This window comes from Sus scrofa, chromosome 5 (assembly GCF_000003025.6).
Source record: "Sus scrofa isolate TJ Tabasco breed Duroc chromosome 5, Sscrofa11.1, whole genome shotgun sequence".
NCBI classification, from domain to species: domain Eukaryota; kingdom Metazoa; phylum Chordata; class Mammalia; order Artiodactyla; family Suidae; genus Sus; species Sus scrofa.
In genome coordinates this window covers 100,156,436-100,180,642 of record NC_010447.5, presented here as the reverse complement: position 1 = coordinate 100,180,642, position 24,207 = coordinate 100,156,436, and the positions used below count along the sequence as shown (strand labels likewise).

At 35.5% G+C, this 24,207-nt stretch overlaps 1 protein-coding gene across 25 annotated transcripts in view; it reads right to left on the bottom strand.

The window, feature by feature from the left end:
* Positions 1-24,207, bottom strand: part of PPFIA2 (PTPRF interacting protein alpha 2) — a 460,439-nt gene that overhangs the window by 98,387 nt on the left and 337,845 nt on the right. For 14 of the 25 annotated variants that reach the window (XM_021093042.1, XM_021093055.1, XM_021093053.1 and 11 more), the window contains 5 exons: positions 16,454-16,675; positions 7,767-7,913; positions 6,650-6,784; positions 1,028-1,111; positions 630-761 (listed from right to left, as the gene is read on the bottom strand). In XM_021093042.1, coding sequence (XP_020948701.1) covers positions 630-761; positions 1,028-1,111; positions 6,650-6,784; positions 7,767-7,913; positions 16,454-16,675 — 720 coding nt within the window. Of the gene's footprint in view, positions 1-629; positions 762-1,027; positions 1,112-1,538; positions 1,626-6,649; positions 6,785-7,766; positions 7,914-16,453; positions 16,676-24,207 lie in introns of all 25 variants that reach the window. The other 11 variants (XM_021093032.1, XM_021093039.1, XM_013998107.2 and 8 more) reach the window with 1 other exon arrangement.

Here is a 24,207-nt window from a genome sequence, read left to right as displayed (position 1 = left end):
TTTTTTTTTTTTTGTAATCTGGAATTGGCAACCAGCTCATATAACTCTGGCTGGTCTGGCAGCCGCCAGTGATCAATGAGACATATATAACTGTGAATGAAACTTCAGATTATACAGAAGCGCTGTTTTGGTATCAGTGCATCTGAAAGTTACTGCATTTATAAACTCTCTGTCGGGATTGATACTAATTCTTCTGGTGATATAAACGCACATTTTGGCTTTTAGACTAGAAGTAAATTCAGTTACTTGAAACATTTGAATGGTTCAAAGAAAGCTTCCCCACATACCTCAAAACACTATTTTTTTTCTTTACTTATTCTTCTTTTTGCATAGAAGAGAGAAATGAAATATTTTCATCATAAAAGTGCATCGCATGCAACACATTTGTCTTCTATAATCATGCTAATAAGCAAGATCTGTATGCTATGTAACTTTTTTATTCACTTAAAAATTGATTTTACATATTTTACAGACAATATGTGTTCACTTTTAAGAATATGTCAGGCTGTTTTTTTTTAATTAAGGAAAGTAAAGTCGCCTGACCTAAACTGTGAGGGCAGCAGAGTATAAAACAAACATGATCCTAAGAACACAGCTAATTGTGTTTTTCTGCTTTTTAGTCATTTTACCTTCTCTTCTAGAGCAGCCATTCGTTCCTTCAGGTGTAGCTGTAAGCGTTCGTTGGACTCAGTCAGAAGTCTGTCCACAGTATCAGATAATCTTTTGTTGTGCTCCTCATTCATTTTCTCTCTTTGCCTAGCCTTGCATTAAAAAATAAATAAATAAATTTAACATAAATATGACTAAAATATTTGGCTTTGGTTTTATATTTTTATAGCTTTAAAAATTAGACTTAATTTTATCTCTGTTTTTATTAAATTGGTAGAAACTTTTTTTGAAACGCACATGGCATGTCTATATGATTTAAAATATAACCACTCATCAAGAAAGACAAGAATTCCTTATATGCAGAATATAACTCTGTACGTTGATGCTTGAGAGGGACGGTTCATGTACATATACGTACTCTCTGAAGTTCTTGATTTTTCTCTTCAAGTTGACCTTCTAGATGTCTCATACGCTCTTCAATGTTTCCATGCCTTTCTTCAGCCTGTTAAGAAATATGAAGAATGCACCTGACATGTAATATGTGGTTAACACTTTTCCTCCAAATAAACTGAAATAAAATGTAAAGCAAGCTACTACCAACTGCAAATGTATTTTTCAAAAAATAAATTTTCTTTAAACAGGCAGCTGAACAGCATTGCTTGAAATGTGTCAGCTACAAAGGCCTGTTACATCCAAGCATCAGCAAAACATTGGAGTTATTTATGAGCAATGAAATCAGCCAAATGTAACATGCAGACTGTGCATGGTTTGAACACAAACCTGCCATTGTCCAATCTTAAGCTCCTGAAGCACTGAACTGCACAGATGGTCGATTATCAATAAATAAAAGTAACATAATTTTTAGAAACAAAAAGAAAAACTTAGATGAATTCTATTTAGCAATAGAAAGTAAAGTCCAGTAGGACTACCTTCCTACGTATGGAGATCATTTCTTGTAGTTTAGCTTCCATAACATATTGATAATCATCAGATGAGGTAGAAGAGGTTGGATCAGACTAACAAGTCAAGGAAAAGGAGAGGGACAAAATTGAAAAATCAGAACTAAAGACACTGACACTGAACAGAACATAGCACAGAATGCTTAAAAGAAAAGTGTGACAGCAAATTTAATACTTTAATAGACAGAATTTTATATGGAGAGAACTATACTGATATCTGGTGAACATGATGCAGTTGATGGTTGTAAGTGAAAACGATGATATGCTCAAATAAAAAGCTACCAACCTAAGGTATGGAAGGTTAGTGATGGCTGGCAATGAAAGACTACTACAGAATGAATTCAAGCAACTCTGAGAGAGTCATGTAATAATTGGGATTATGGGAAACCAAACACTAGAATATGTCTCTGATAGACAGTTAAAAGTTTTGGATTCTGTTTGTTTAACAACTTACTTAAAAATAATGGAAACAATGTACCTCCATGTTGAGGACTAGGCTAAGGTAACAACTCAAGTGAATAAATTTGGAACAAAATTTATTATAAACCCAACCATGTAGAAATCAGAGAAAACACTAAGCCATGGGGTTAATTACTATGAGTGTTCTCCAATTCAAGCAGGACTGAGTTTCCTCAGCAACAGTGGCAAACTTACAAAATGACTTCTGGTCTCTGAACAGACACTCAGGCTATAAGTTTAGAACCTCAGCATCTCTTCTTAGACAGAGCCTTAATTTGGAACTTTAAATGAAAATGCTTAACAGTCCTCAGATTATCAAAGTGACAAGTAATCTGTGAGGACAAAACAATGTATTTGTGAATTCTCCTGAAGAACACTAGGGACCACTCCAAAACGGTTTCTGCATTAATTTGTTGCTATGGAAACAAAATAGTGCCCTAAAGTGAATAGGCAGCCCAGTGCCTTTGTGAGCTAATGTTTGCCCAGTGCCAAGGTTAGTTACATGTCTTGGAGGTGAATGTCAGGTTACCACAGATGCAGAGTGTTCAACACATGTGACATTGCTGATAGCTGAATTGTATTAGTATGTTATGCACAGATCACATGTAAAGTTACATCAACATTTTTAATTATAATTACAAGTTAAACAATTAGAACAGCCAAAGTACCCTATGTCAGAATAACTACATTTAACTCCAGAGTATTCTATTACATCTTATAAGTTTATTCTAAAATAGCGAAACTTACTTTATGCAAATATAGGACTATATAAAAATATGTCATGCAGTATCTGAAAAGAAATAGTAACCCATTCATGCATTGGTTCATATGCATATGCACTGTTTTGTGCAACAAATTTCCATTTAATTTATAACATAAACACTTAACACTTAATTGGTATGCTTATGCAAATTATAACTCAACATTTACAGTTTGTAAGATTTTCTTTCTGAAATACTTATTTCATAAATTGGGAAAATAATGAAGAAATAACAAATAACCAATTTCTCTCCCCAAATTTCTAAGCAGAAGCAACACAGAATGCTACCATAGTCTCCAAAATGCCACACAATCATTTTATGTTATTATTTAAAACTTAGGATTCAATTAATAATTCAGGAAATGGGTCAAAATATTGCTGAAATTTTATATTTTAAATTTATAAAATGTATTTGTAATTTATTAAAAGTACATTTTAACAAGAGTTAATGTTATGAAAACTAATCAGGTGACAGGGAGTCAAGGCATTTCCAGAACTTTTTTTCAAACATTCAAGTAAAGTCAGTAGATCTTTCAAAAGACCTTAAAACTTCTGGCTGTTTCTATCTTAACTATTGACAACACACTAAACATTGTGAAAATTCACTTCAGTGATTTAACAAAAATTTTTATGTTTAAATCACTAACTTGTTTGATACTTTTTATTGGTACTAAAAATGAATGAAATACCTTATGGAATTCAAGATGAATTATGTCCTTGTTGATGGAATATGCATTTTAATTAAAGAAGTAAACATCATAAATCATAACATTGGGAGCCCAACACTTTTTTAGTTAATTGTGTATACAATCATCAAGCCAAACTTTTAGTTTTATCCCTAGTCATTATTTAATATTTCTGCCTTTCTAAAAGCCTCAGGTGAGTTTTAGCTACCTGTCTACACACACACACACACACACACACACACACACACACACACCACTCACTCACTCACTCACTCCTGGTAGAAAAATAGACCAATCTTAGCAGCCTAACAATAAATTCAGACATCATCTCTAAACAAACATGGGGTTCAATTTGCAGCCACTATTGATTTATGTTCATCTCAACTTTATGAAGTGTGCAGTTTAAGCAATTGTTATAAATACAGGAGACTTACAAGAACAATCAGCTATTTTTTTAACTCCTTGATGGAATATAGGGCTTATCTTGGTTGAACACTCTTTAATGTGACAAGGCAATTTGCAAATGAGCTAAAGTTTTAGAAGAAATTACAGGCAGAAATGTCTTTGAAAAGATGCAAATATATTTGAACGTGAAAAAGGAATTAAAATTAAAGAGAAGAGGGCCAAAAAATAGCAGGTAATAAAAGTAGGAAAAATACATACAGCTTAAATAAAATAGATGATGGGTTGTTAACGATACCATTCAAAATACAGGAGAGGGGAATAGAATCTAGGTTTAAACTGAGCATAAATCATAAACTAGTTAGTCAAAAATATTAACAAATAAAAAAAGACTATGATGATTAATAATAGTGAGATATTGAAAACAAGTTGAAATTGAAACAGTAAATAACTAAAGAAGGTTCTAGAGACAGTCCCTAAAGGTCTTAAAAAGAGAAAAAAATGGTCAAAAATCGTTTTAGCCATAAAATTTGGGAGCGCAAATCAAAGACTGATCTCCAAGTGTTATAAAAATGTTATAAGCAGAGGGAGTACACTGAAAACAAAATCTCAGGATCAGGGAGTGTGTATAACAAATTAAAGACAGCAATACTCTAAAAACTGTGTATCTGAAATAATGTTGCTCATACATGGCCAGTCAGGAGAGGAAGCAGTCAAAAGGACAACAGAGTGAATTCTAGCATTTTAAACATTTAAAAAAAAAATAGTGAAAAAAATAGTGAAAAATGAGGAAATCAAAAGGCTTTAGATGTAGTGAAATTTTAGCAATTAGGAGTATATTGAAGAAATTGTTTTGGGTGCATAAGTGAATATATACATCAAAATAAGATGACAAAAGAAGAAAACGGAGAGCAAAAAAATGAAATACCTATTTTGAGTTTTGTTTGTTTGTTTTACATTCTAAATTAAGGAGTCTTAGGAATGTTTACTTTAAAGACTCAGAGTTAAGTATTATATTTTAAATTATGTTTTTATTCTCAATCCATCAGAAGTTAATTTGGGGCAATTTTTTTCTAAATTTTGTGTTTTTGAGGGAGAGTTTCAAACTTTCTTGTATTTTACTCATGACAATACTGGTAATTATTTTACCCCAGAATATTGCAAAAAAAGTTACTTTTATTATTTAGCCACTTCACTCCCACTAAAATAGTTCAATTCAATGAGATTACTCTTTGTAAAAGTTCTTTATTTTCCTCAGATGAAAAGCTTCAGGGTAAATGTCTTACCCCAAATGACAGTAATTTCAAATGTGTTAGTGAGCAAAACACTTCTACTTTTAATATAATTCCAATAATATTTCTCAAATCAAGTAAGTTTATTTTTATGATAGAAGTCACACACTCCTGAAATTGCCAGAGTGGTTTATGGGATGATCTGTGACTATAGAAGGATCCCGTATGTAATATTACCCTAATCAGACTAGCTACTCCAATACTCTACAGACAACCAATTATCTAATCACCTTTTCTTTTTCTATTTCTTTCTTTCTTTTTTTTAATGGCTGTACCTGCAGCACATGGAAGTTCTTGGGCCAGGGGTTGAATCTGAGCCACAGCAGTGACCTACCCCTCAGCTGCAGCAACGTTGGATCCTTTAACCCGCTGAGTTATGCTGAAGTCTAACCCATACCTCTGCAACAACTCAAGCTACTGCAGTTGGATTCTTAACCCACTGTGCCACAGTGGGAACTCCAATTCTAATATTTTCTACTTTCTCAAATGTTCGTTTTTTCACTACCTGATTACCCTATTTTAACCAACAGGCATCGGCTTACCTTTCCTTTTTATTTACTTTTTTCAAAAAACTCTTTATGTGTACCTACTTTTCTTTTGCTGCATCGATTATTCTGGATAATTTCTAGTGCTAGAATTTATAACTTGCAGTACCCAATATCTTCCTACAGTGGCATGGAAAGCAGCATATAGTAAAGACTTGTGAATATCTAAAATGTTTGTACATATTTGCACTGACATTGAAAGTCAAACATGCTTTTAGTGACAATATCTGGACTTTTATTCTAGTGACATGATATACATTTTGAAGCAATGTCATTTCTGTTTGACGGTAAAAGGTAAGAAAAGTCATTTTTAACATAATGGTTGCAAAGTTCTAAAACATGCACAGAATTTCAGAAGCTAATGGCCATAACATAGCAGATAATTTTAAACAGTCTTCAGATTATTATTGCTTTTAATTGGTTAAGAAGAAATGCAACTATTAAAACCACTTTCTGACAATTTAATGGCTTTAGACTTTAGACTTCTACAAATCTAACTTCCAATTTATAAACAATTTTTTCAGATTATAGTATAACTAACTCAACTGCTTATATTTCCTATATTTTTAATACAGAACAATTTATATTAAGCTTACTAAATTATTATGTCTCATATATATTAAATATCATCATTATGTGTTTATATTTGGTGATTATTCTTATGTGCAAATATCATCATGGAAAATTAACTAAAAGGAAATGAAATTTTGTTTGTTTTTGTTAATATTTAAATAGGCAAAGGGACCATCGATTCATATATCAATCATTCATTTCAACATACATGTGCAATATAAAAAATCATCTAAATAACAGACCAATATAATAGAGATAAAATAAACTTAATTTTCATAAAGCTAAGGAAATCTTTATATATTCATTTTAATTTCTAGTCATTTCTTAAGTATATCTGGGTTGACCAATTGTTTTATTGCAATACCTTTGTCAGGGCTGCAATTCTCTGAGCCAGTTCAGCCTCTACTTCAGGTAAAGTCTCAGCTTTTCTCATGGTCTGCTGCAACTTTTGTTCAGCCAGCTCAAGACGCTCTTGTAACTGTCTGTTCTTCTCTTCCATCTGAAAGAGGGATGGAAAGAGACACTGGAATTGTTACAGGATAGCAAACACAATGAGTAGGAGCTTTGGGCTTTAGCCATTATTCTAGATTTAAAATCAACTATTACTACCACACCTACTGTGCAAACAGATGACTGTGCTCATATTTTAATATATGAGTTATCCATATTCCTTAATAAAATTCAGCACATTAAAAAAAGAAAACCTTCTACTGAAGGCTGCAAAAAGATAATACTGAGCATTAACTTGGACAAATGGAATACTACTTAGTACTAAGACCAGATGAATCATAATAGCAATATATTGAAAATAGAGTATTGGCTGGAGTGGGAGAAGGGCTGTCGCGTGAGGGTTGAGAGTGCAGGCTCTAGAGATGAAGTTGGCAAACTTTTTCTGCAAAGGGCCAGATAGTAAATATGTTAGGCTTTGTGTATCACAAAGCACCAACTATGCAATTCTACTGTGGCAACACAAATGGAAGTCACAGACAATGATTTAATGAATGGGTATGGCTATGTTTCAATAAAACTTTATTTATAAAGCAGAGCCATAGTTTTGGCACACAGGCCATACTTTGCCCAACTCCTTCTCTAGAGCTGAACAGACCAAGGCTTCCATTACTGACTCCGGATATTATTAATGTGTGACTGGGAAAGTGTTCATGTCTCTGGGCCTTCGTTCCCTCAGTAGATAACTGTACTTACTTCACAGGCGGTTGTTGGATTTAAGTGGTATATGTAAACTGTTGGGCACAGTTTCTGGTTCATGTCTAGATCCAAAGTAAATATTAGTCATTATTTTTATTGTTCTCAAGACAGATTTCTAGATTGCATGCTGGAAATCACATCTGTTTAGTTAGATCAATTCTAAATTTTAGAGAATGGTAGATTGCCAAAAAATACCATATTTTGTTTATTTAATGTTCTGTGAGAATGGTGAGAACAGACGTGGACCAGAAAAAACCAAGATGAAGATACTGAACCTGCCGTAGGATGGCCTCTTTATTTGCCAACTCATTTTCTAGTTTGTCATTCATGTCATGTATGGAGGTAGATTCTCTCTGAGCACTGAGGTAACGCTTCTCAAGGGTCGTAATTCTTTCTTCCATATCTTCCTTCTGTGCCATGGCCTACAATTAAAATAAAAAAAAATCAAATTCTCAGATAGTTTATGTATTGGCTTGTTATTTAAAGGAAATAGTAAGATATAAAAAGCTATTGCTGGAGTTCCCTGGTGGCTCAGCGGGTTAAGGATCCGGAGTTGTCACTGCTGTGGCTTGGTCACTGATGTGGTATGGAAAGAAAGACAGACAGATAGATAGACAGATAGACAGCTTGATCCCTGGCCCTGAACTCCTGCATCTGGTAGGTTTGGACAAACAAAACAAAATGAAACAAAACAAAACTATTGCTTTCTTGAGGTAAATATCCATTCTTTTCTTTTCATGGAAGGGATGCAAGATTTCATGTGAGTTTTCTCAACTTATCTGTCAGAATTCTTCTACATTTTGGATTAGGCAAAAGCTTTCTTTCTCTGAGAATACAATGGAGTGCCTTTTAAAAATGCTTGAGTAGAACTGGTATTAGAAAATAAATGGCAGATAAATTAGCTCCTTACACAGTATAGATAAATACAATTACGGGTAGAGTTGTAAACCATAAAATTGATAAAATGGTGGCTGTAGGTCTAAATTTTGAAGCAATCTGCAAATAAGGACAACGCATATCATCAGTATCCTTATCTTCATGGATAAGTAGGAGCAACTCAATGGTTAAAAGAGAAAGGCATATATACACACTATCATATACAAAGCTGGTCAGTAACAAGGATCTATGATATAGCTCGGGAAAATCTATTCAATAATCTGTGATACTCTATATGGGGAAGAAATTTGAAAAAGAATGGATATGTATGTATGTATGTGTATGGCAGACTCACTTTGCTGTATACCTGAAACTAACATTGTAAGTCACCTATACGCCAACAAAATTTATATAAAAATTAAAAAAAAAGTAAAAATGAAAAAAAACTGAAACCTGCTCATAAATAAATTGACCAATTTACTTTGGAATGCAATCCTTTCCCTTGTTTTATATCTAGCTATATGTCTGTCTATCTGGCTGTCTGCCTATCTTTCTTTCTATTCCAATTTAAAAATAACTGAGAAAGCTCAATGAACACAAATCTCTAAGGGAAAATCAACTACTGGTGCAAATGGAGTAAAACAATGGCGTTAATAACATATTAAGCAAAAATTTTAAACCATATAATTCATAGACAACTTGGAGATGAGTTTTAACTTCCTAATAGCATATATGGGAAATTATTAGCAGGCAGAGAACCTACTTTTTTAAGGTGTTGGGAAAACTCAGATGCAGAGGTGAACATCTTGAGCCTGGTGTGGCTTCCTGACAGTGTGGGCTGCTCCTTTGCATACGAAGCCTGAAACTGAGGAGATGGTGGTGGCTGCCATCTATTACCACCCAGGTTTCTTTGACCACTTGTTCCTAATGAGTCTCTTTGTTATTCTCCATTCTGAGCCAATCCTGTCACACCCACAGGGCAGATAAATTCTCTTCCACTTTTCCAAATAAAATAGAAGCCTTTAAATGGAGAATCCTTCAGTTTCCTGATCTTCCCTTACAATCATCTGGAAATGTCACCGCATGCACACAAATTATTAAATTCTATCTTTCAGTTTAGAACAGGTGTTTTATCTTTTCTCAAATTTTAGTCATCATGTGTATTCTCCATTTTAAGCTTTTTCTACTTTAGGGGTCTTGTTCACTTGTCCTCCTAGATTTTCAAGGTGTTAGTAGTGGTAAATTCCCTAACAACAGCTGGAAAAATGAAACAGGCTAATGAAAGTTTTGCTAAGGTCAGAGGTGGAGGGTAGAGGAAGAATAGATGATTCAAAGTAAATGAAAATGAGAATGATAATCCATGCGCCTGACCATTACCCTGAACTGAAGTTCAGAAATTTTATCCAACTGTTGGAGTAGGTGGGAAGATTTACCATAGATTCAAAAATAAGTAAGCAAATTAATTTATCAGGTAAGTAATACAATCCCGGAAAAACAGAAAGCTGTACAAAAGGAAATACTACCACTGAGAGCCACTACTTGGATTATTTGTGGAAACTATCTAGAATAATAACAATAACACTGAATGTGATTTGGGAATAATTATACTGGAAAGATAGGTGCAAGAAAAATAAGAAAGATAAAGTCCTCATAAAATGTAATAGTAAGACATAGATTAAGTTTAAATAAGAGAGAAAATACAGGAAGCAATGGCTAAAACGGTTGAAATTGAGACTCTCAGGGAAATGAGATGGGAGGTGGGTGATGGCTTTGGGTATGTGTGTGTGTGTTGTGCACATATGTGTTTAGATTTGTGCTCTCTTGATGTCATTTGATTTTGAAAAATTATGTGTATACAAAAACTAAGATTAATTAAAGTTATATTCTACATTGAAACTCTTCATGTTGACCTTAGTCTCTGCCTGCCCTTGCCTTGTGTGACTTGACTAGGGAATGACACCACTCTGCAAAGAAATTTAGGGTGATCCTTGAAAAGGCCTTCACCCTAATTCTCGCATAATGGCCTAATCTATCACCTTGCTAATAGTCTTTTTTCCTGCTTACTTATTCCCAACCTGCTTCTTGGCTTAAATACTTGTGCATGTTTCCTTCCATCTTCAATATAAAATTTGAGTTACCAAGCCTTGAAAACAAGTAGCTTCATGGACTGACACTTCCCTGTCTTTATGTGATGGGATGAATTGTGTGACCCTGAAAAACCTGCAGTTCACCTAGGACTTAGGAATGAGGCTTTCCTTGTAAATACGGTTTCACAGATGAGATAATGCAGGATAGGATGGGCCTTAATTTCAGTGACTGGTGTTCTTACCAGAAGAAGATGTGGGGAGAGATGCAGAGAAAAATGCAATGTGAAGAGAGAGACAGAGATTGCCTTATTCTGCCACAAGCCAAGACCACCAGGGATTGCTGGCAACGACCAGAAGCTGCAAGAGGCAACGTGGAATCCTTCACCAGAGGCTTCACAGGGAACGTGGCCCTGCTGACAACTTGATTTCTGATTTAGAGCCTCCAGAACTATGACAGAATAAAATACTCTTGTTTTAAGCCACCCAGTTTGCAGTAATTTGATACGGCAGCCCTAGGGAACTGATACTCTGTGGCATCTCTACCTGGAAGGAGATTTTGTCGCCTGCTTTGATTACCTTAATCCTGCTGAATTTTAATGCCGAATTAAAGACTAAAGCTTGGTTAATAATATTAATGTTCAAATGTATGAAATACAATAATACATCAATGTGGCAAAAATTACTCAGACTATTTTTTTTCTCAACATTACATACGCATCTATAGATTTTAGCCAATAACAAAAGCTGTTATTTAAAAAGAGTTTATGTTAAATTTTGACTTTTTCTGTTTTATATATTTTTCAGTCCAAGGATAGTTTTTTTTTATATATAATGATTTTTATTTTTTTCCATTATAGCTGGTTTACAGTGTTCTGTAAATTTTCTACTGTATAGAATGGTGACCCAGTTACCCATACATGTATACATTCTTTTTTCTCATATTATCATGCTCCATTGTAAGTAAGCAGAGTAGTTTTAATCTTAGAGAATTCCTTCAGCGTGCTTACAACTGTTAATATTATAACATTAATTTCATTTTCACACAGAACTGTGGAGACGTTATGTCAATTTTGTAGCCCAGAAAAATTCTAAATGTAGCCTACGTACATAAAATTTTTGCAAAATTATAATAGCAATAGATTCAGTTAAAGGCATACATATATGCTTCTTCAGAAGATTAGCATGAAGAACGTCCCTGCTTTAACCCTAGTTTTTGATACTTATTAAATCTGTTATGGGTAAACACTTTAACTTTTCCACACAAACTTTTTTCCTTTTTTTTTTCTGGTTTTTGGTTGGGGTGTTAATACCTAATATTTTAAGTGCTTCGCATGGTGTCTCATGTATAACGCACAGTAAATAAATAACTTCTATTTCATTATACTTACTATTGTGCCTATGATAAGCTGATCTGACTCTATGGCATACATTAAATGTAGGAGTCACTGGATGTGAATTTAGCAATGCATTTTTAATTCAATTATTCATATGGGAGATTCAATTTTTGACTGCATGCTGTGTTGCCAAAAATAAATTTTGAATTTACAAGTTGGAAAAATATCTTTTCCTTGTATATCACTTAGAAATTCTAAAAAACAAGCATTTTTCTAGTTCCTGAAAACAGATGCCTAAAAAAGGGAGAAAACTGCATGAAGATTTAATTTTCTCTTGATATGAAGTTTATGTAAAAACCAGATTTTATTTACTTATTTATTTTTTGCTCTTTTAGGGCCACGCCCATGGCATATAGAGGTTCCCAGGGTAGGGGTCCAATCGGAGCTACAGCTGCCGGCCTATGCCACAGCCACAGCAATGCATGATCCAAGCTGCATCTGGGACCTACACCACAGCTCAGGGCAATGCCAGAGCCTTAACCCACTGAACGAGGCCAGGGATCGAACCCTCAACCTCATGGTTCCTAGTAGGATTCATTTGAAATAAAGATAATTATATGGTAACTTTCAGCTAGGAAAGTGAAAAATATAATTCCATGTTTCAGTTAATAGAGAAAACAAAACTGATATGTATTCATTCATTTAATTACTTAGTGAAAATTCAAAGAACTCATAAAATGAAGTTGGAAAGACAAGCTAGTTTTCCTCACAAAACAAAATATAACTGAAATAGTTCATGGAAAATTTTAACCCTTTACACATCTATACATTTAATGAGATATTATTATCTAGTACCCAATCAGCAGCCTTTTTAATTGAAGGATGAAGAGCTAGACTAAGCCTCAGTTATGAGATCGATTGTATTTTTTAGTATAGGTACTATGCGAAGCTTTAATCCAGCCCTCTAACAGGTCATAGTCAATTTAAAAAGCACTTATGAAAAAATTTCAAACAAAAGTAAATTTTGAAGAATTTATTTCTTAAAAATAATAAGAGCAAAATATATTTTGAAACAATTAATGAAACATACTTACATAATTTGTTTTAGATATGTTAGACTATGCACATGCACAGCAAAATTCACTTGTTTTTAATTATTTAGTCAGTTTTTCCTAAACTCTAATTTTTTCTTAATTAATTCAACAAATATTTATTGCTTAACATGAGATATAAATCATACTATGCTAGCAATGCTATAGGTGAAGCAAAAAGAAGCACTATATATTTTTTCTACTCAAAAACCTGTAATTTAGTAGACTTTTTGTGACCAGAGCCCAAAATACATTATTATTCAGAAAAAGTACAGTCTGCAGTTTTGAGTGTTATGTGATACCTTTTTAAGGTATGTGATTTTTCACATTTTCTTGGTTACTAGAAAGAAAGATCACAAGATTGATTTTTTAGGAAGCAGTTATAGTATGGCTGCATTTTTAAAAATGATAGTTGCTACCAATGAATACATTATTGCATCTTGTTAATTTTGGAAGCTCCTCATGGTGGAAGAAGCATAGATTTTGAAGCTGGGGTGATCCTGTATTCTTCCTGGTGCCAGGGGCGGGGGAAGTGGTATGTTAGGCATGGTAGTGTATAGACCTTAGACAAATCACTTTACCTGAGAAAAATGGGATAATTACAAGTACCTTTCCTACAGAACAGCAGAAATAAGGGAAACTAAATGTAATGAACCTATAATAGTTTCCATGATTGGTCCTCAAGACAGTTCAAGCATCAAATCAATGTCCTGTGCCCTTTGTCCTAAATCTTTTAGGAAATATTTTATTTGGCTTTCACAGTGTCTTTAACACACACACACACACACACACACACACACATACACACACGCACACACACAATGTATCGAGGAAGGCAGGCAGAGTATGGGCTCTTTCTCCAGGTCTCATTAATCCTATCACTTCCTACTGGTGCACCTGGCATTTCACACATTTATACTGCCTGCCTGGCTCTGAAAGTATTTCTATGTGCAACCTCCCTTCAAAGGTGAATGATGAAAATTATTCCTTTCTCAGTAAACACTTCTAAAATATAACTACATAGAAATTGTAGCACTAATAAGAATAGTTATGTTTTAAAAGGACTCCTTGGGAAAGCAGAACACCTTACCTAATAGAAGGGACTCCTAACAAAAGAACCACTGGCATCAGATAATTGATATTTTCCATCTGACTTAGCTTTTTGTCACCTACATCTGAAGACTATTAGAATCAAAGGGTTATTTTTAAATCGGCAATAGGAAAAGGGGAGCTGGAGACACAGCGAAATCTCTGAAGTAAGAGGATGAAGAAATACAAAATCAGTCAAAGCTCAAGAAATGGCCCTGATAGTTTACTAGCCAAGAATCCTCACATACCTTAATAGTGATATAGAAGAGAGATTAAACTCAATCTACTTTAAAAATTCTCTGAGTTTGGGGTGTGAGAGGAGTGAAATAGGAGGTGTATCTGTGAACTATTAATGCTTAGATTGGTGTAGACAGCACTTTCATTATCCGTGTGGTAGCAGAGTGGCCACTTCTACACTCTCTGTGGATCACCTATTTTCCTCGGAGATAGAGTGTACTGTGTGGGTACGTATTCTGATTTCCTCCATGCCACAAATATCTGTTCTTTCAACAAAGAGTTTTTGAGTGCCTATTTTATGCTCAATAGTTGCGTAGGTGATTTAAATAGAGCAATGAACAAAAGAAGACAAAACAAAATATCCTGGCCCGAATGAATACGTACAGTGAAGAGGGAAGTATATGCCAAAAAGTCAATCAGTAAAGTACACCTTGTGTCAGATGGCAGTCATTGCTGTGAGATTAAAAAAAGACTGGAAAAAGAAGGACAAGGCATATGTGTAAATACCATGATTAGGGAATACTGTGAAGATAACGTTTGAGCAAAAGGCAGAAGGAAAGGAAACTGCAAGAGAATAAGCATGGCTTGTTTAAGAGGCCACAATAACTGAATAGTGTGAGCTAAAATTAAAGCGTAGTACATGAGTTTAAGAGGTCGGAGGGTGGTAGTGGGGGTTGTACATGTTTGTAGATCCCTGCAAGTACTCATGCTGTACTGCAAACAGGGTAGGTAGCCATCCAAGAGCTTTGAGAAAGTGGCTTGAGCTGACTTACATTGTAACAGTTGAGTCAGGCTGCTGTGTTGAGTACAGACTGTTATAACAACCCAATGGGACACGACGGTTGCGTGGAATAAGGAAGAGCAGGGAGGGCTGTGAGAAGATGTCATATGACAAATACATTTTCAAGTTGGGTTTGGTGGCTGAATCGAATGCAGTGCACGAGTGAAAGAGCGGTACCAGGGACAGTTCCAAGGTTTTTGGTCTGAGCACCGATAAAGGAGTTGTCGACACCTGAGGTATGGAAGACTGCGAGGGAGTCTGGCTTCTTGGGGGACTATGATGAAAAGAGTCTTGAGGATGTTATTTTTGAGATTTAGATACAGGCATTTGGAAATAAGGAGAGAAGAATAAGCAGGAGATATAAATTGGAAATCATAAGGTCACAGGTAGTTTTTAGAGCCATGGAAAAGCATGAATTTACCAGGGGAGGTAAGGCAGATTGAGGAGGGAAGGTCTTCCGTGGTTGGAGAAAAGAGGCAGAGCCAGTAAACAAGCCTGACATGGGGGTAGCAAGCAAAAACGGAGGAAAGCCAGGCAGCGTGTACTGTGCTACTGGCCCAGGGAAGAGGCATTCCAGGGAGTGGGAATTAGATCAAATATTTCAAAGGACCCAAGTGACTCCTGGCTTCAGCAACATGGAGGTCGATAATGATTTGGTTGAGAACAGTCTGAAGGGAACCGTGGAGGCAGAAGCACGACAACATGGACTCAAAGGAGAATGGGAAGGAAAGAAATGGATGCAGAGGGTTAATTCCAAGACTAGATAGTTTAATTACATACGAGAGATGAAAAAATATGATTTAAAAGAAGATATAAAATAGCAAAGACAAAAAATTCACAAAAGAAAAATTTCATAAATAATTTTCTTTTAAATTAACCTAGAATGATTTATAAAGTGAAAAGATTACAAACCGTTCATCTTAGCTGATAAGATGAGTCAGCAAGGTTAAAAAAAAAATCTTGTAACTTTTGTAGTTTAAAGAACTCTCTTTTTCAAAAAGATAAAGTGATTTTTAAGTTTAGCAAGAACTGAATATATAGAGAAAGAAAGGTCCCCACTTCCACGCATACATTTTAACATGCATAGACACAACTAAAATAAGAGGGAAAAATTTAAAGTAAGATCTTTGGGTATTCCCATATGCTAAGTTTAGTAATTCATTATTCATACCCGAATCTAGGGTTATGTAAAATTAACAGCTTAAAAACATTTAAAAATTCATTAAAAACTGTGGTTTTTATTATATCTGAGACACGGAATGTTGATTTTCTTTTCATACATATGTAAAAGCTGATGAAGTAAACTATTTTTGCCTTAGTGAAAGAGTTTCATAACTAATATAATGCCTCCCAAATTACAGTCTTCTGAGATAATGTAAAGAATATGCCATTAGGAGAAATTACGGAAAAAGCATCTCAGAGGTAGCACTCAGGAAGCAAAGCCTGAAAGTGTTATGAATCACTTACCTCCCTAATGTCCCTTTGATATTTGGTGTTCATTTCTTCTGTTTTAATGAGATCCTTTCTTGCTGTCTCTGCTTCCTGTTCCACCTCTCCCACCCGGGAAGAAAGAGCTGCTAAACGTTCTTTCATTTGGGCCATTTCATAGTTTTGTTTTTCAAGCAGTTCTTGTAGTTCAACTATTTGACTTGTGTCATCAGTTGAGTCTATAGAACCATTGGACAAACGCTGCAGAAGAGAAAAAGCAATGGCACTTAGAATTTTCTTCATCTTTAATTTAAAATGTACGAACTTAAAGAAACGAGATTGAGGAAGATACACATTGAGAGATATGGACTGAAAGAGAGCTAGCTTGGGAGGAAAACCAAGTTTCTGAGAAAACTCTTAATTGACATCAAAATATAAAGGAATATCAGTGATTTTCTCTTTGTCTTTTCTCTCTCTCTCTCTTTTTTTTTTTTTTTTTTTTTTTTTTTTTAGGGCTGCACTTGTGGCATATGGAGGTTCCTAGACTAGGGGTCTAATTGGAGCTGTAGCTGCCGGCCTACGCCACAGCCATAGCAATGCCAGATCTGAACCTCGTCTACAACTTACACCACAGCTCAGGACAACACTGGATCCTTAACCCACCGAGCGAGGCCAGGGATTGAACCTGCAACCTCATGGTTCCTAGTTGGATTCATTTCCGGTGCACCACGACGGGAGCTCCCAAGATCAGTAATTTTCAATAGGCTAATAGATACATTTGGATTGGAAGATATTACATATACATTATACACAGCTTAGCATAAAACATTTGTGTATTTAAATATTCAATAAGTGGCAGCTATTTTAGAAATTATATATAAAGTTAATAAATAATATTTATATAGCATAGCATAGGTAAAATAATAAGTGAGGACAGAGAAATTATGTAACATTTTCAATTTTTATTCAAGATCCTTTGAGTTTTATTTTCAAAGACCGTCAAAGAACTTATACAACATTTTTCTTTTAAAAAAGGTTATTCCTGCTGTGGATCTGACCTAGCTGGAACAAGGGATAGCATAGAAAAGTCTTGGTTTCTATATTATTATCAACATAAAAGTCACAACTGCACAGAATCCACAGGAAGGAGGCTACAAAAGTTTAAATACTTTGAGAATGATGTTTCCTTTTTTTTTGATGGGGTTGCCTAGAAACCAAAGTTTTAGTAGGATGTCCTATAGCTTAGATGCATTGAAGAACTTTTGCAGCAAAAGTGCAGGAACTGGTGAGAAATAAGTGTTAAGAGAAAAAGTTCACAATTAAGTGGATATAGGAAAATATAAAGGAAAGGTTAAAAAAAACCATACAGCCAATTCTGCTAGAATGCTTGTTTAGAAAATGTGAATTTGTTCTAGCATGATAGATACATTAAGAAACAACTTCAACCAGACATAACTTTTGTGTTTTCTTATGTAGAGTTTTATTCCTGAGAATCACTAGCTGAACACCAAAACCAGACCTCGCTGAAAAGAGCAGTGTAGGAATATACAAAATGCACCTATGCTCATTCCTCAAACATCTAACCCCAACCTCACCCTTCCTCGAGTACTTTGAGTCAACCCATCCATTCATGTGTTACACTCTTCTGTCCGATTTCAGATATCCCTTCTTCCACCACTTCACAACTCATAGCTCTAACCCTTCTGACACCCACATGCATAGGCAAGCTTCAGGTCATTTTCAAGGTAAAGAGTTAAATTTATCATAGCATTTATGCAATTCATAAACATTGGGCATGTGTAAAACTGTGCTACCATTGTAATTAAAAGTTTTCTATCTCTGCTTAAAATCACCGATAAAGCTTTCAGGGTTCAGCTGCAAATCCCTTTCCCCCATAAGCGCTGGGTTCTGTAATTTTCAGTTTTGCATAACTCACAATTTTTAGACATGCAAATGTCATATGGACAAAGCTGACTACAGGAGAAAAGGGGGAGAAGAGAAAGCATCATGAAAGCAGTGAGGAAGATAAAACAGAGAGAATGGGAAAGCAAACAAATGGCAGGAAGTGGTGGTAAGTCTAGCTGCCTGATACAGAAAGGAACAGGTAGGCAAGTCAAAATTAAAAGGGCAGAGAAAGATTGAGTTGGCCTTCAGATAGTATCTTAAGACATGAGTTGGCTCTGCAGACCAAATACTTTTAGGATCCTACTGAACTTTCGTATTGCAGGTGCCAAAACTTCTAATTATCTAGTAAATCGGGGAAGAGATATGACAAACACATAGGAATGCTGGCGAGGATCCAGAGACTGGTCTCCCAGACTGTCCTTGAGTCTTGATTCTCCCGTCTGCTGAGACTGCTGCTTGCTGAGGGATCAGAGCTGAGAACATGCCTCTTAGAGAAATAGAACTGCTTTTCCAAAGTGATGGCCTTCCCCTGGGGCGTGCAATACCACACACCGTGCAAAGGATTATTATTGTGGTGCTAATAAAAAAGAACAGCATTTTAGACAGTTTTACGGACACAAAACTCGAAAACACTGATGGTTATCTGTATATGGGACAAAGTCTCTGTAAACGGAACTGAAAAAAGCCAGTTTATACTCACTAGGCAGCAGCTAAGAAATGGTTTATGGAGAAATGGTTTATAGAGCCAACTGCCCGTCAATTACACCCAGATTTGGGATAACTGAGGTATGATTTAACAGGGTGTCTGTAATAATAGCAAACATCTTTAACTCGGTGCACCACTTACGAGCAATGAGGCGGCTTAAGCTTTAATAGAACTTTTACGTTCTCACATTGAGAATTTCCTCTAGTCAACTGAAAAACTGGCAATTTTTTAGAAACTACAAAAACTATCAGAAAATAAAGTTTTGCTTTGAAAAATATTTTAAGTAGTTAAAAAATTACATTTAAGATTTGAGTTCTGGGAGTTCCTGTTGTGACTCAGCAGAGACAAACTGGTCTGGTATCCATGAGGATGCGGGTTTGAACCCTGGCCTCACTCAGTGGGTTAAGGATCTGGCGTTGCCGTGAGCTGTGGTGTAGGTCGTAGACACAGCTTGGATGCCCCACTGCTATGTCTGAGGCATACACTGGCAGCTCCAATCAGACCCCTTGCCTGGGCACTTTTATATGCCATAGGTGTAGCTCTACAAAGAAAACCAAACAAACAATAAAAAACACTGAATGCTTAAGAAATGGAGAAACTGAGACATAGGTAATTATACAAGGTAGATTTGAAATAAACTGAAGAACTTTGAATTTTCAGTTCAGTTCATCTACCCTTTACTATATTACATTTAATCCAAACGTATAAATCAACCGAATAAAATAGCATATGCTGGACGATATTGCCAAGTTCCAAGAAAGCAGTGTGTGTGTGTATGTGTGTGTGTGTGTAGATATATGAATATACATACAACAGTACACACACACATGCTTGTACACACACATAAATTCTACAAATGTTTGTTCAGTACAACTGAATGATGTTAATTTTCTAATTGGAAAAGTGATTATTCCAATTTTGTGCACCTGAAGTCCATTAAAATCTTCTCTAAAAATTGCATAATTTTTAATGGGCTCAAGGTAAGAGAAATTTAAATAAATATCAACAGTAATCAAACAACTAAAATAAAACACTTTCAAGAGGTTAACCTTTTCAAGTAATAGATAGTCTTTCTGCTTATTTTTGAATATAGGGCTAGTCAGGGAAAATTTCTGAACTCTCTCAAAATATTTTTCTGAAGTACGCATGCAACAGTAGACACAAATATGCTTGTACACACACATGTAAATTCCACAAATATTTGTTCAGTACAACATCTGTTCAAATCATCTTAAATATATTTTGTGAAGAGCTTAATGTATGTTTTCATAATTTTGAAGTGTAAAGGTCATATTAGACCTGTGATTTTTATCTTTAAAAAAGAATATATAACTTTTGTTTCAAATAATTATTTCCTTGGTCTACCTTTAAAATAAATTTTGGCACTTCAACCTGAATGGTAAATGAGTAAATTACAGGAAAACTCAATGCTTATTTTAAATAGCTTTATCAAGGCCTAATTTACATATGATAAAGTTCACCCATTTAAAGTATAATTGTCTATGGTGTTTACTTAGTACACTGAAGAGTTGTGCAACTATGAACATAATCTAATTTGAGAAAATTCTCATCATCCTAATAAAAACCTCATACTCATTGATGGTCACTAACAGCAGACGCCCACCTCCAGCCCTAGGCAACCACGAATATTTCTTTCAATATAGATTTGCTTAGTACGTACCTGTCATATAAATGGAATCACAGAATAGTCTTTTATTCACTGCACATAATGTTTTTGAGTGTCATTTATGCTGTAGCATGTTATTCGTATTTCATATCTTTTGTTGCTGAATAGTACTTTTATCATGTGAATATTTTATATGTAATTTATATATTCATCAGGTAATAGAAATTCAATTGTTTTCACCTTTTGACTAGTATACATAATATGTCTATGAACGTTTATGTACAAGTGTTTGGACAATATGTTTTCAATTCTTGTGAGTAGATTCCCAGAAGCAGAACTGCTGGATCATATGATAATTCCGTGTTTAAAATTTTGAAGAAATATTTCCCAAAGTGGTTGTGGCATTTTACATACTCACCAGCCATCGTCAGAGTTCCAATGTCCCCCACCCTCCCAAAACTTGTTACTGTCCTTTCATTAGAGTTATTCTTATGGGTATGAATGATATCTCCTTGCGAATTTCATCTGTGATTCTTAATGACGACTGATATGGAGTGTTTTTCATGTGCTTCTTGGCCTTTTGTGCACTTCCTTTAGGGAAATGTCCATTCAAAGTACATGCCTGTTTACTACCGGGTTGTCTATTGTTGAGTTATAAGAATTCATTATATACATAGGATACAGTTCCTTTATTACATGTATAACTGGCAAAGAGTTCTTTCCGGTCTATCAATGTTCCCTTTTACCTTTTGGATGTTGCTGTTGAAATGCAAGTGTTTTAACTTTAATGATGTCCTGGAGTTCCCATTGTGGTGCAGTAGAAACGAATCTGCCTAGGAACCATGAGGTTGCGAGTTCAATCCCTGGCCTCGGTCAGTGGGTTGAGGATCCTGCACTGCTGTAAGCTGTGGTGTAGGTCAGATCTGGCGTTGCTGTGGCTGTGGTGTAGACTGGCAGCTATGGCACCAATTAGACTCCTAGCCTGGGAACCTCCATATGCCATGGGTGTGGTCCTAAAAAAAGACAAAGACAAAAAAAAAATAAAATAAAAAAATAACTTCAATGATGTCCAATTTATCAATTTTTTCCTTCATGTGCTTTTGGTGTTGTACCAAGGAATTATTTCTCAACACAATTATATAAAGTATTTGATTTTTTTTAAACTGTAGAATATACACTTTCAAATGTAATAAAGGGTCAGATGTTAAACATTTTAAATATATCTTTTGATTCAGTTAATAATTATTTATTGAGCACTACTCTGTGCCACATGGTAGGTATTAGTTTTTAGGATTTTTAAAATATGATGATATATTCCTGACATTAAGGAAATTTCTATCAAGCAGAGAAGTGACACAGAAATAAGCAATTATTAAGCACTGCAATGAAACATCATCACGGAATTACGTTCTGCCTATATATTTGCGTTATGTGAGCAGAGAGAAGCTATCTTTTGTGATACTCTTTGGGTTGAGTCTTTAGAGAAAAGTAATTATACTTCAAGTGAAATAAGGGAGGGGATAGTTATTCAGAAAGGGGAAACAATATGAGCCAGGGCAGGGAGGCAGTCTCTGCAGGGGAATTACGAGTCACCCGGTGTTCAGAGCAAAAGACATGTGCAGTGGGGAGATGGCAGGATATGAAACATGACAGGGAGGGCCGGCATACATTAAAATATCCTTAGCACTTCATGTGAAACAGCATGAACTTTGTGCACTAAACAGAATGGCAGAGCGTCATCAAAGGTTTCTGAACAGGGAAGTCACCTAAGCATTCCGTGGGAAATTGTTCCTCTCAGGATCCTGGGGGTCTTTGTAACGTCTTTGACTACTTGCAGTGGACAATTTTTACTTGCCAGCTCAACATCCATTTTTTCCTTCCCATTTCCCCACGGAGGTGCCAGATGGATAGAGGATGCCCACTTAAATTTAAATTTCAGATAGACAACGAAAAATTGTTCAGTATGATATGTCACATGTAGTATCTGGGTCGAGCATTGAGGGAATTAATTATGCAAAGAAAACACTGAGCCAACACCCAGAATGAGAGCATAAATTATGTTTTTATCTGACAGAGGGAACGGAAGAATTAAAGGCTGGGAGACCCAACTGAGTATAGGATTTTTAAAGGGATCCATGTAGTTAGACGTGAATGGGCTACAGCAAGAAGATGGGAGGAGGTGTAGATGGGAACATGATATGGTTCTTGAGATGATGTGAGTTTTAAGATCCTGGTAGGACTTCGGCTCTTACTCTTAGTGACATGGGGACCTTATGAGTTTTAAGATCCTGGTAGGACTTCGGCTCTTACTCTTAGTGACATGGGGACCTTATGAGTTTTAAGATCCTGGTAGGACTTCGGCTCTTACTCTGAGTGACATGGGGGCCTTATGAAAGTGCTAAGCAGAGAAGTGTCATGACCTTACATTTTCAGTAAGAAACCAGACTTGTAGGGGTGAAAGAATGAAATCAAAGAAACTAACTGTAGAGCCTTGTTAATAACCTAGTGGATGATAATGCTGGCTTGGACCAGAGTGTCAGCAGTCAAGGTTGTGAGAACTGGTCATATTCTTTCAATGAATTAGATGTGATATGTGACCAAAATCATGGATTCAAGGATGACTTCAGGAATTTTGGACTTTAATTTGAAGAATGGTGTTGCTATTTATTGAAATGTAGGAATCTTCAGGAGAAACAGATTTGAGATTAGGATGGGGGTAAACTCAAGAATTGGGTTTTGGGATCAAAGTTTGAGGTAATTTGTCAAATGTCTTGCAGGCTGCTCCATGAGTCTGCGGGCAGTAGCAGTCAAAGCATGGATGTCTACAGTGAAAAATCATAACCCGGGAAGAGATCACCTATGGACAGAGAGGGAGCAGCATCAAACATGACTAAGAATGTCTCTTTAAGGATCCCTTCGAATGTCACTTCAGCAGAACGGTCTTTTACTTCTACTATGTAATATATGTTTGTTGTCTATCTCACCCACTAAAATATATACTCCTAAAACTTTCTCTCTATCCCAGGCTTAAGTCCTAACCTGTATATTCTTGTATATTCAACTACTATTCAGTTTTGCAACTTGAACATCAAATAGACATTCCACCTAAACTCATTATTGTTCAAAAAAAAATTCCTGGGTCCCTCCCCCAACTCTGTTTCACCTTCAACCTTCACCAGCTCAGTTGGTTGACAACTCCATCATTCCATGTGCTTCTGTGGGTTGAAAACTTTGGTGTCATCATCAAGCCCTCCTGTTTTCTCCCATTTCCTATTAAGTCTATTAGAAAAACGAGTTTGCCTTACCTTTGTAGCAGGTCTAAATATGACCCATTTTCACTCCCTCTACGGTTGTCCCCTGTTGGACAGTGGTCTTCATGCAAATCACCAACCCTCTCCAGGATTGCCTAGCCAATGCCCAGAGTCTGGAATATTTCCCTACCTGGAAGCTAGGTGTCAAGGTATAACTTAGCCCCCAATTCTTCTTCCTTATTAGGAGAAATGTTCTCCTGTTTTAGGTATGCAGTGAACTTCCTTGTATTGCATGTGCCATATG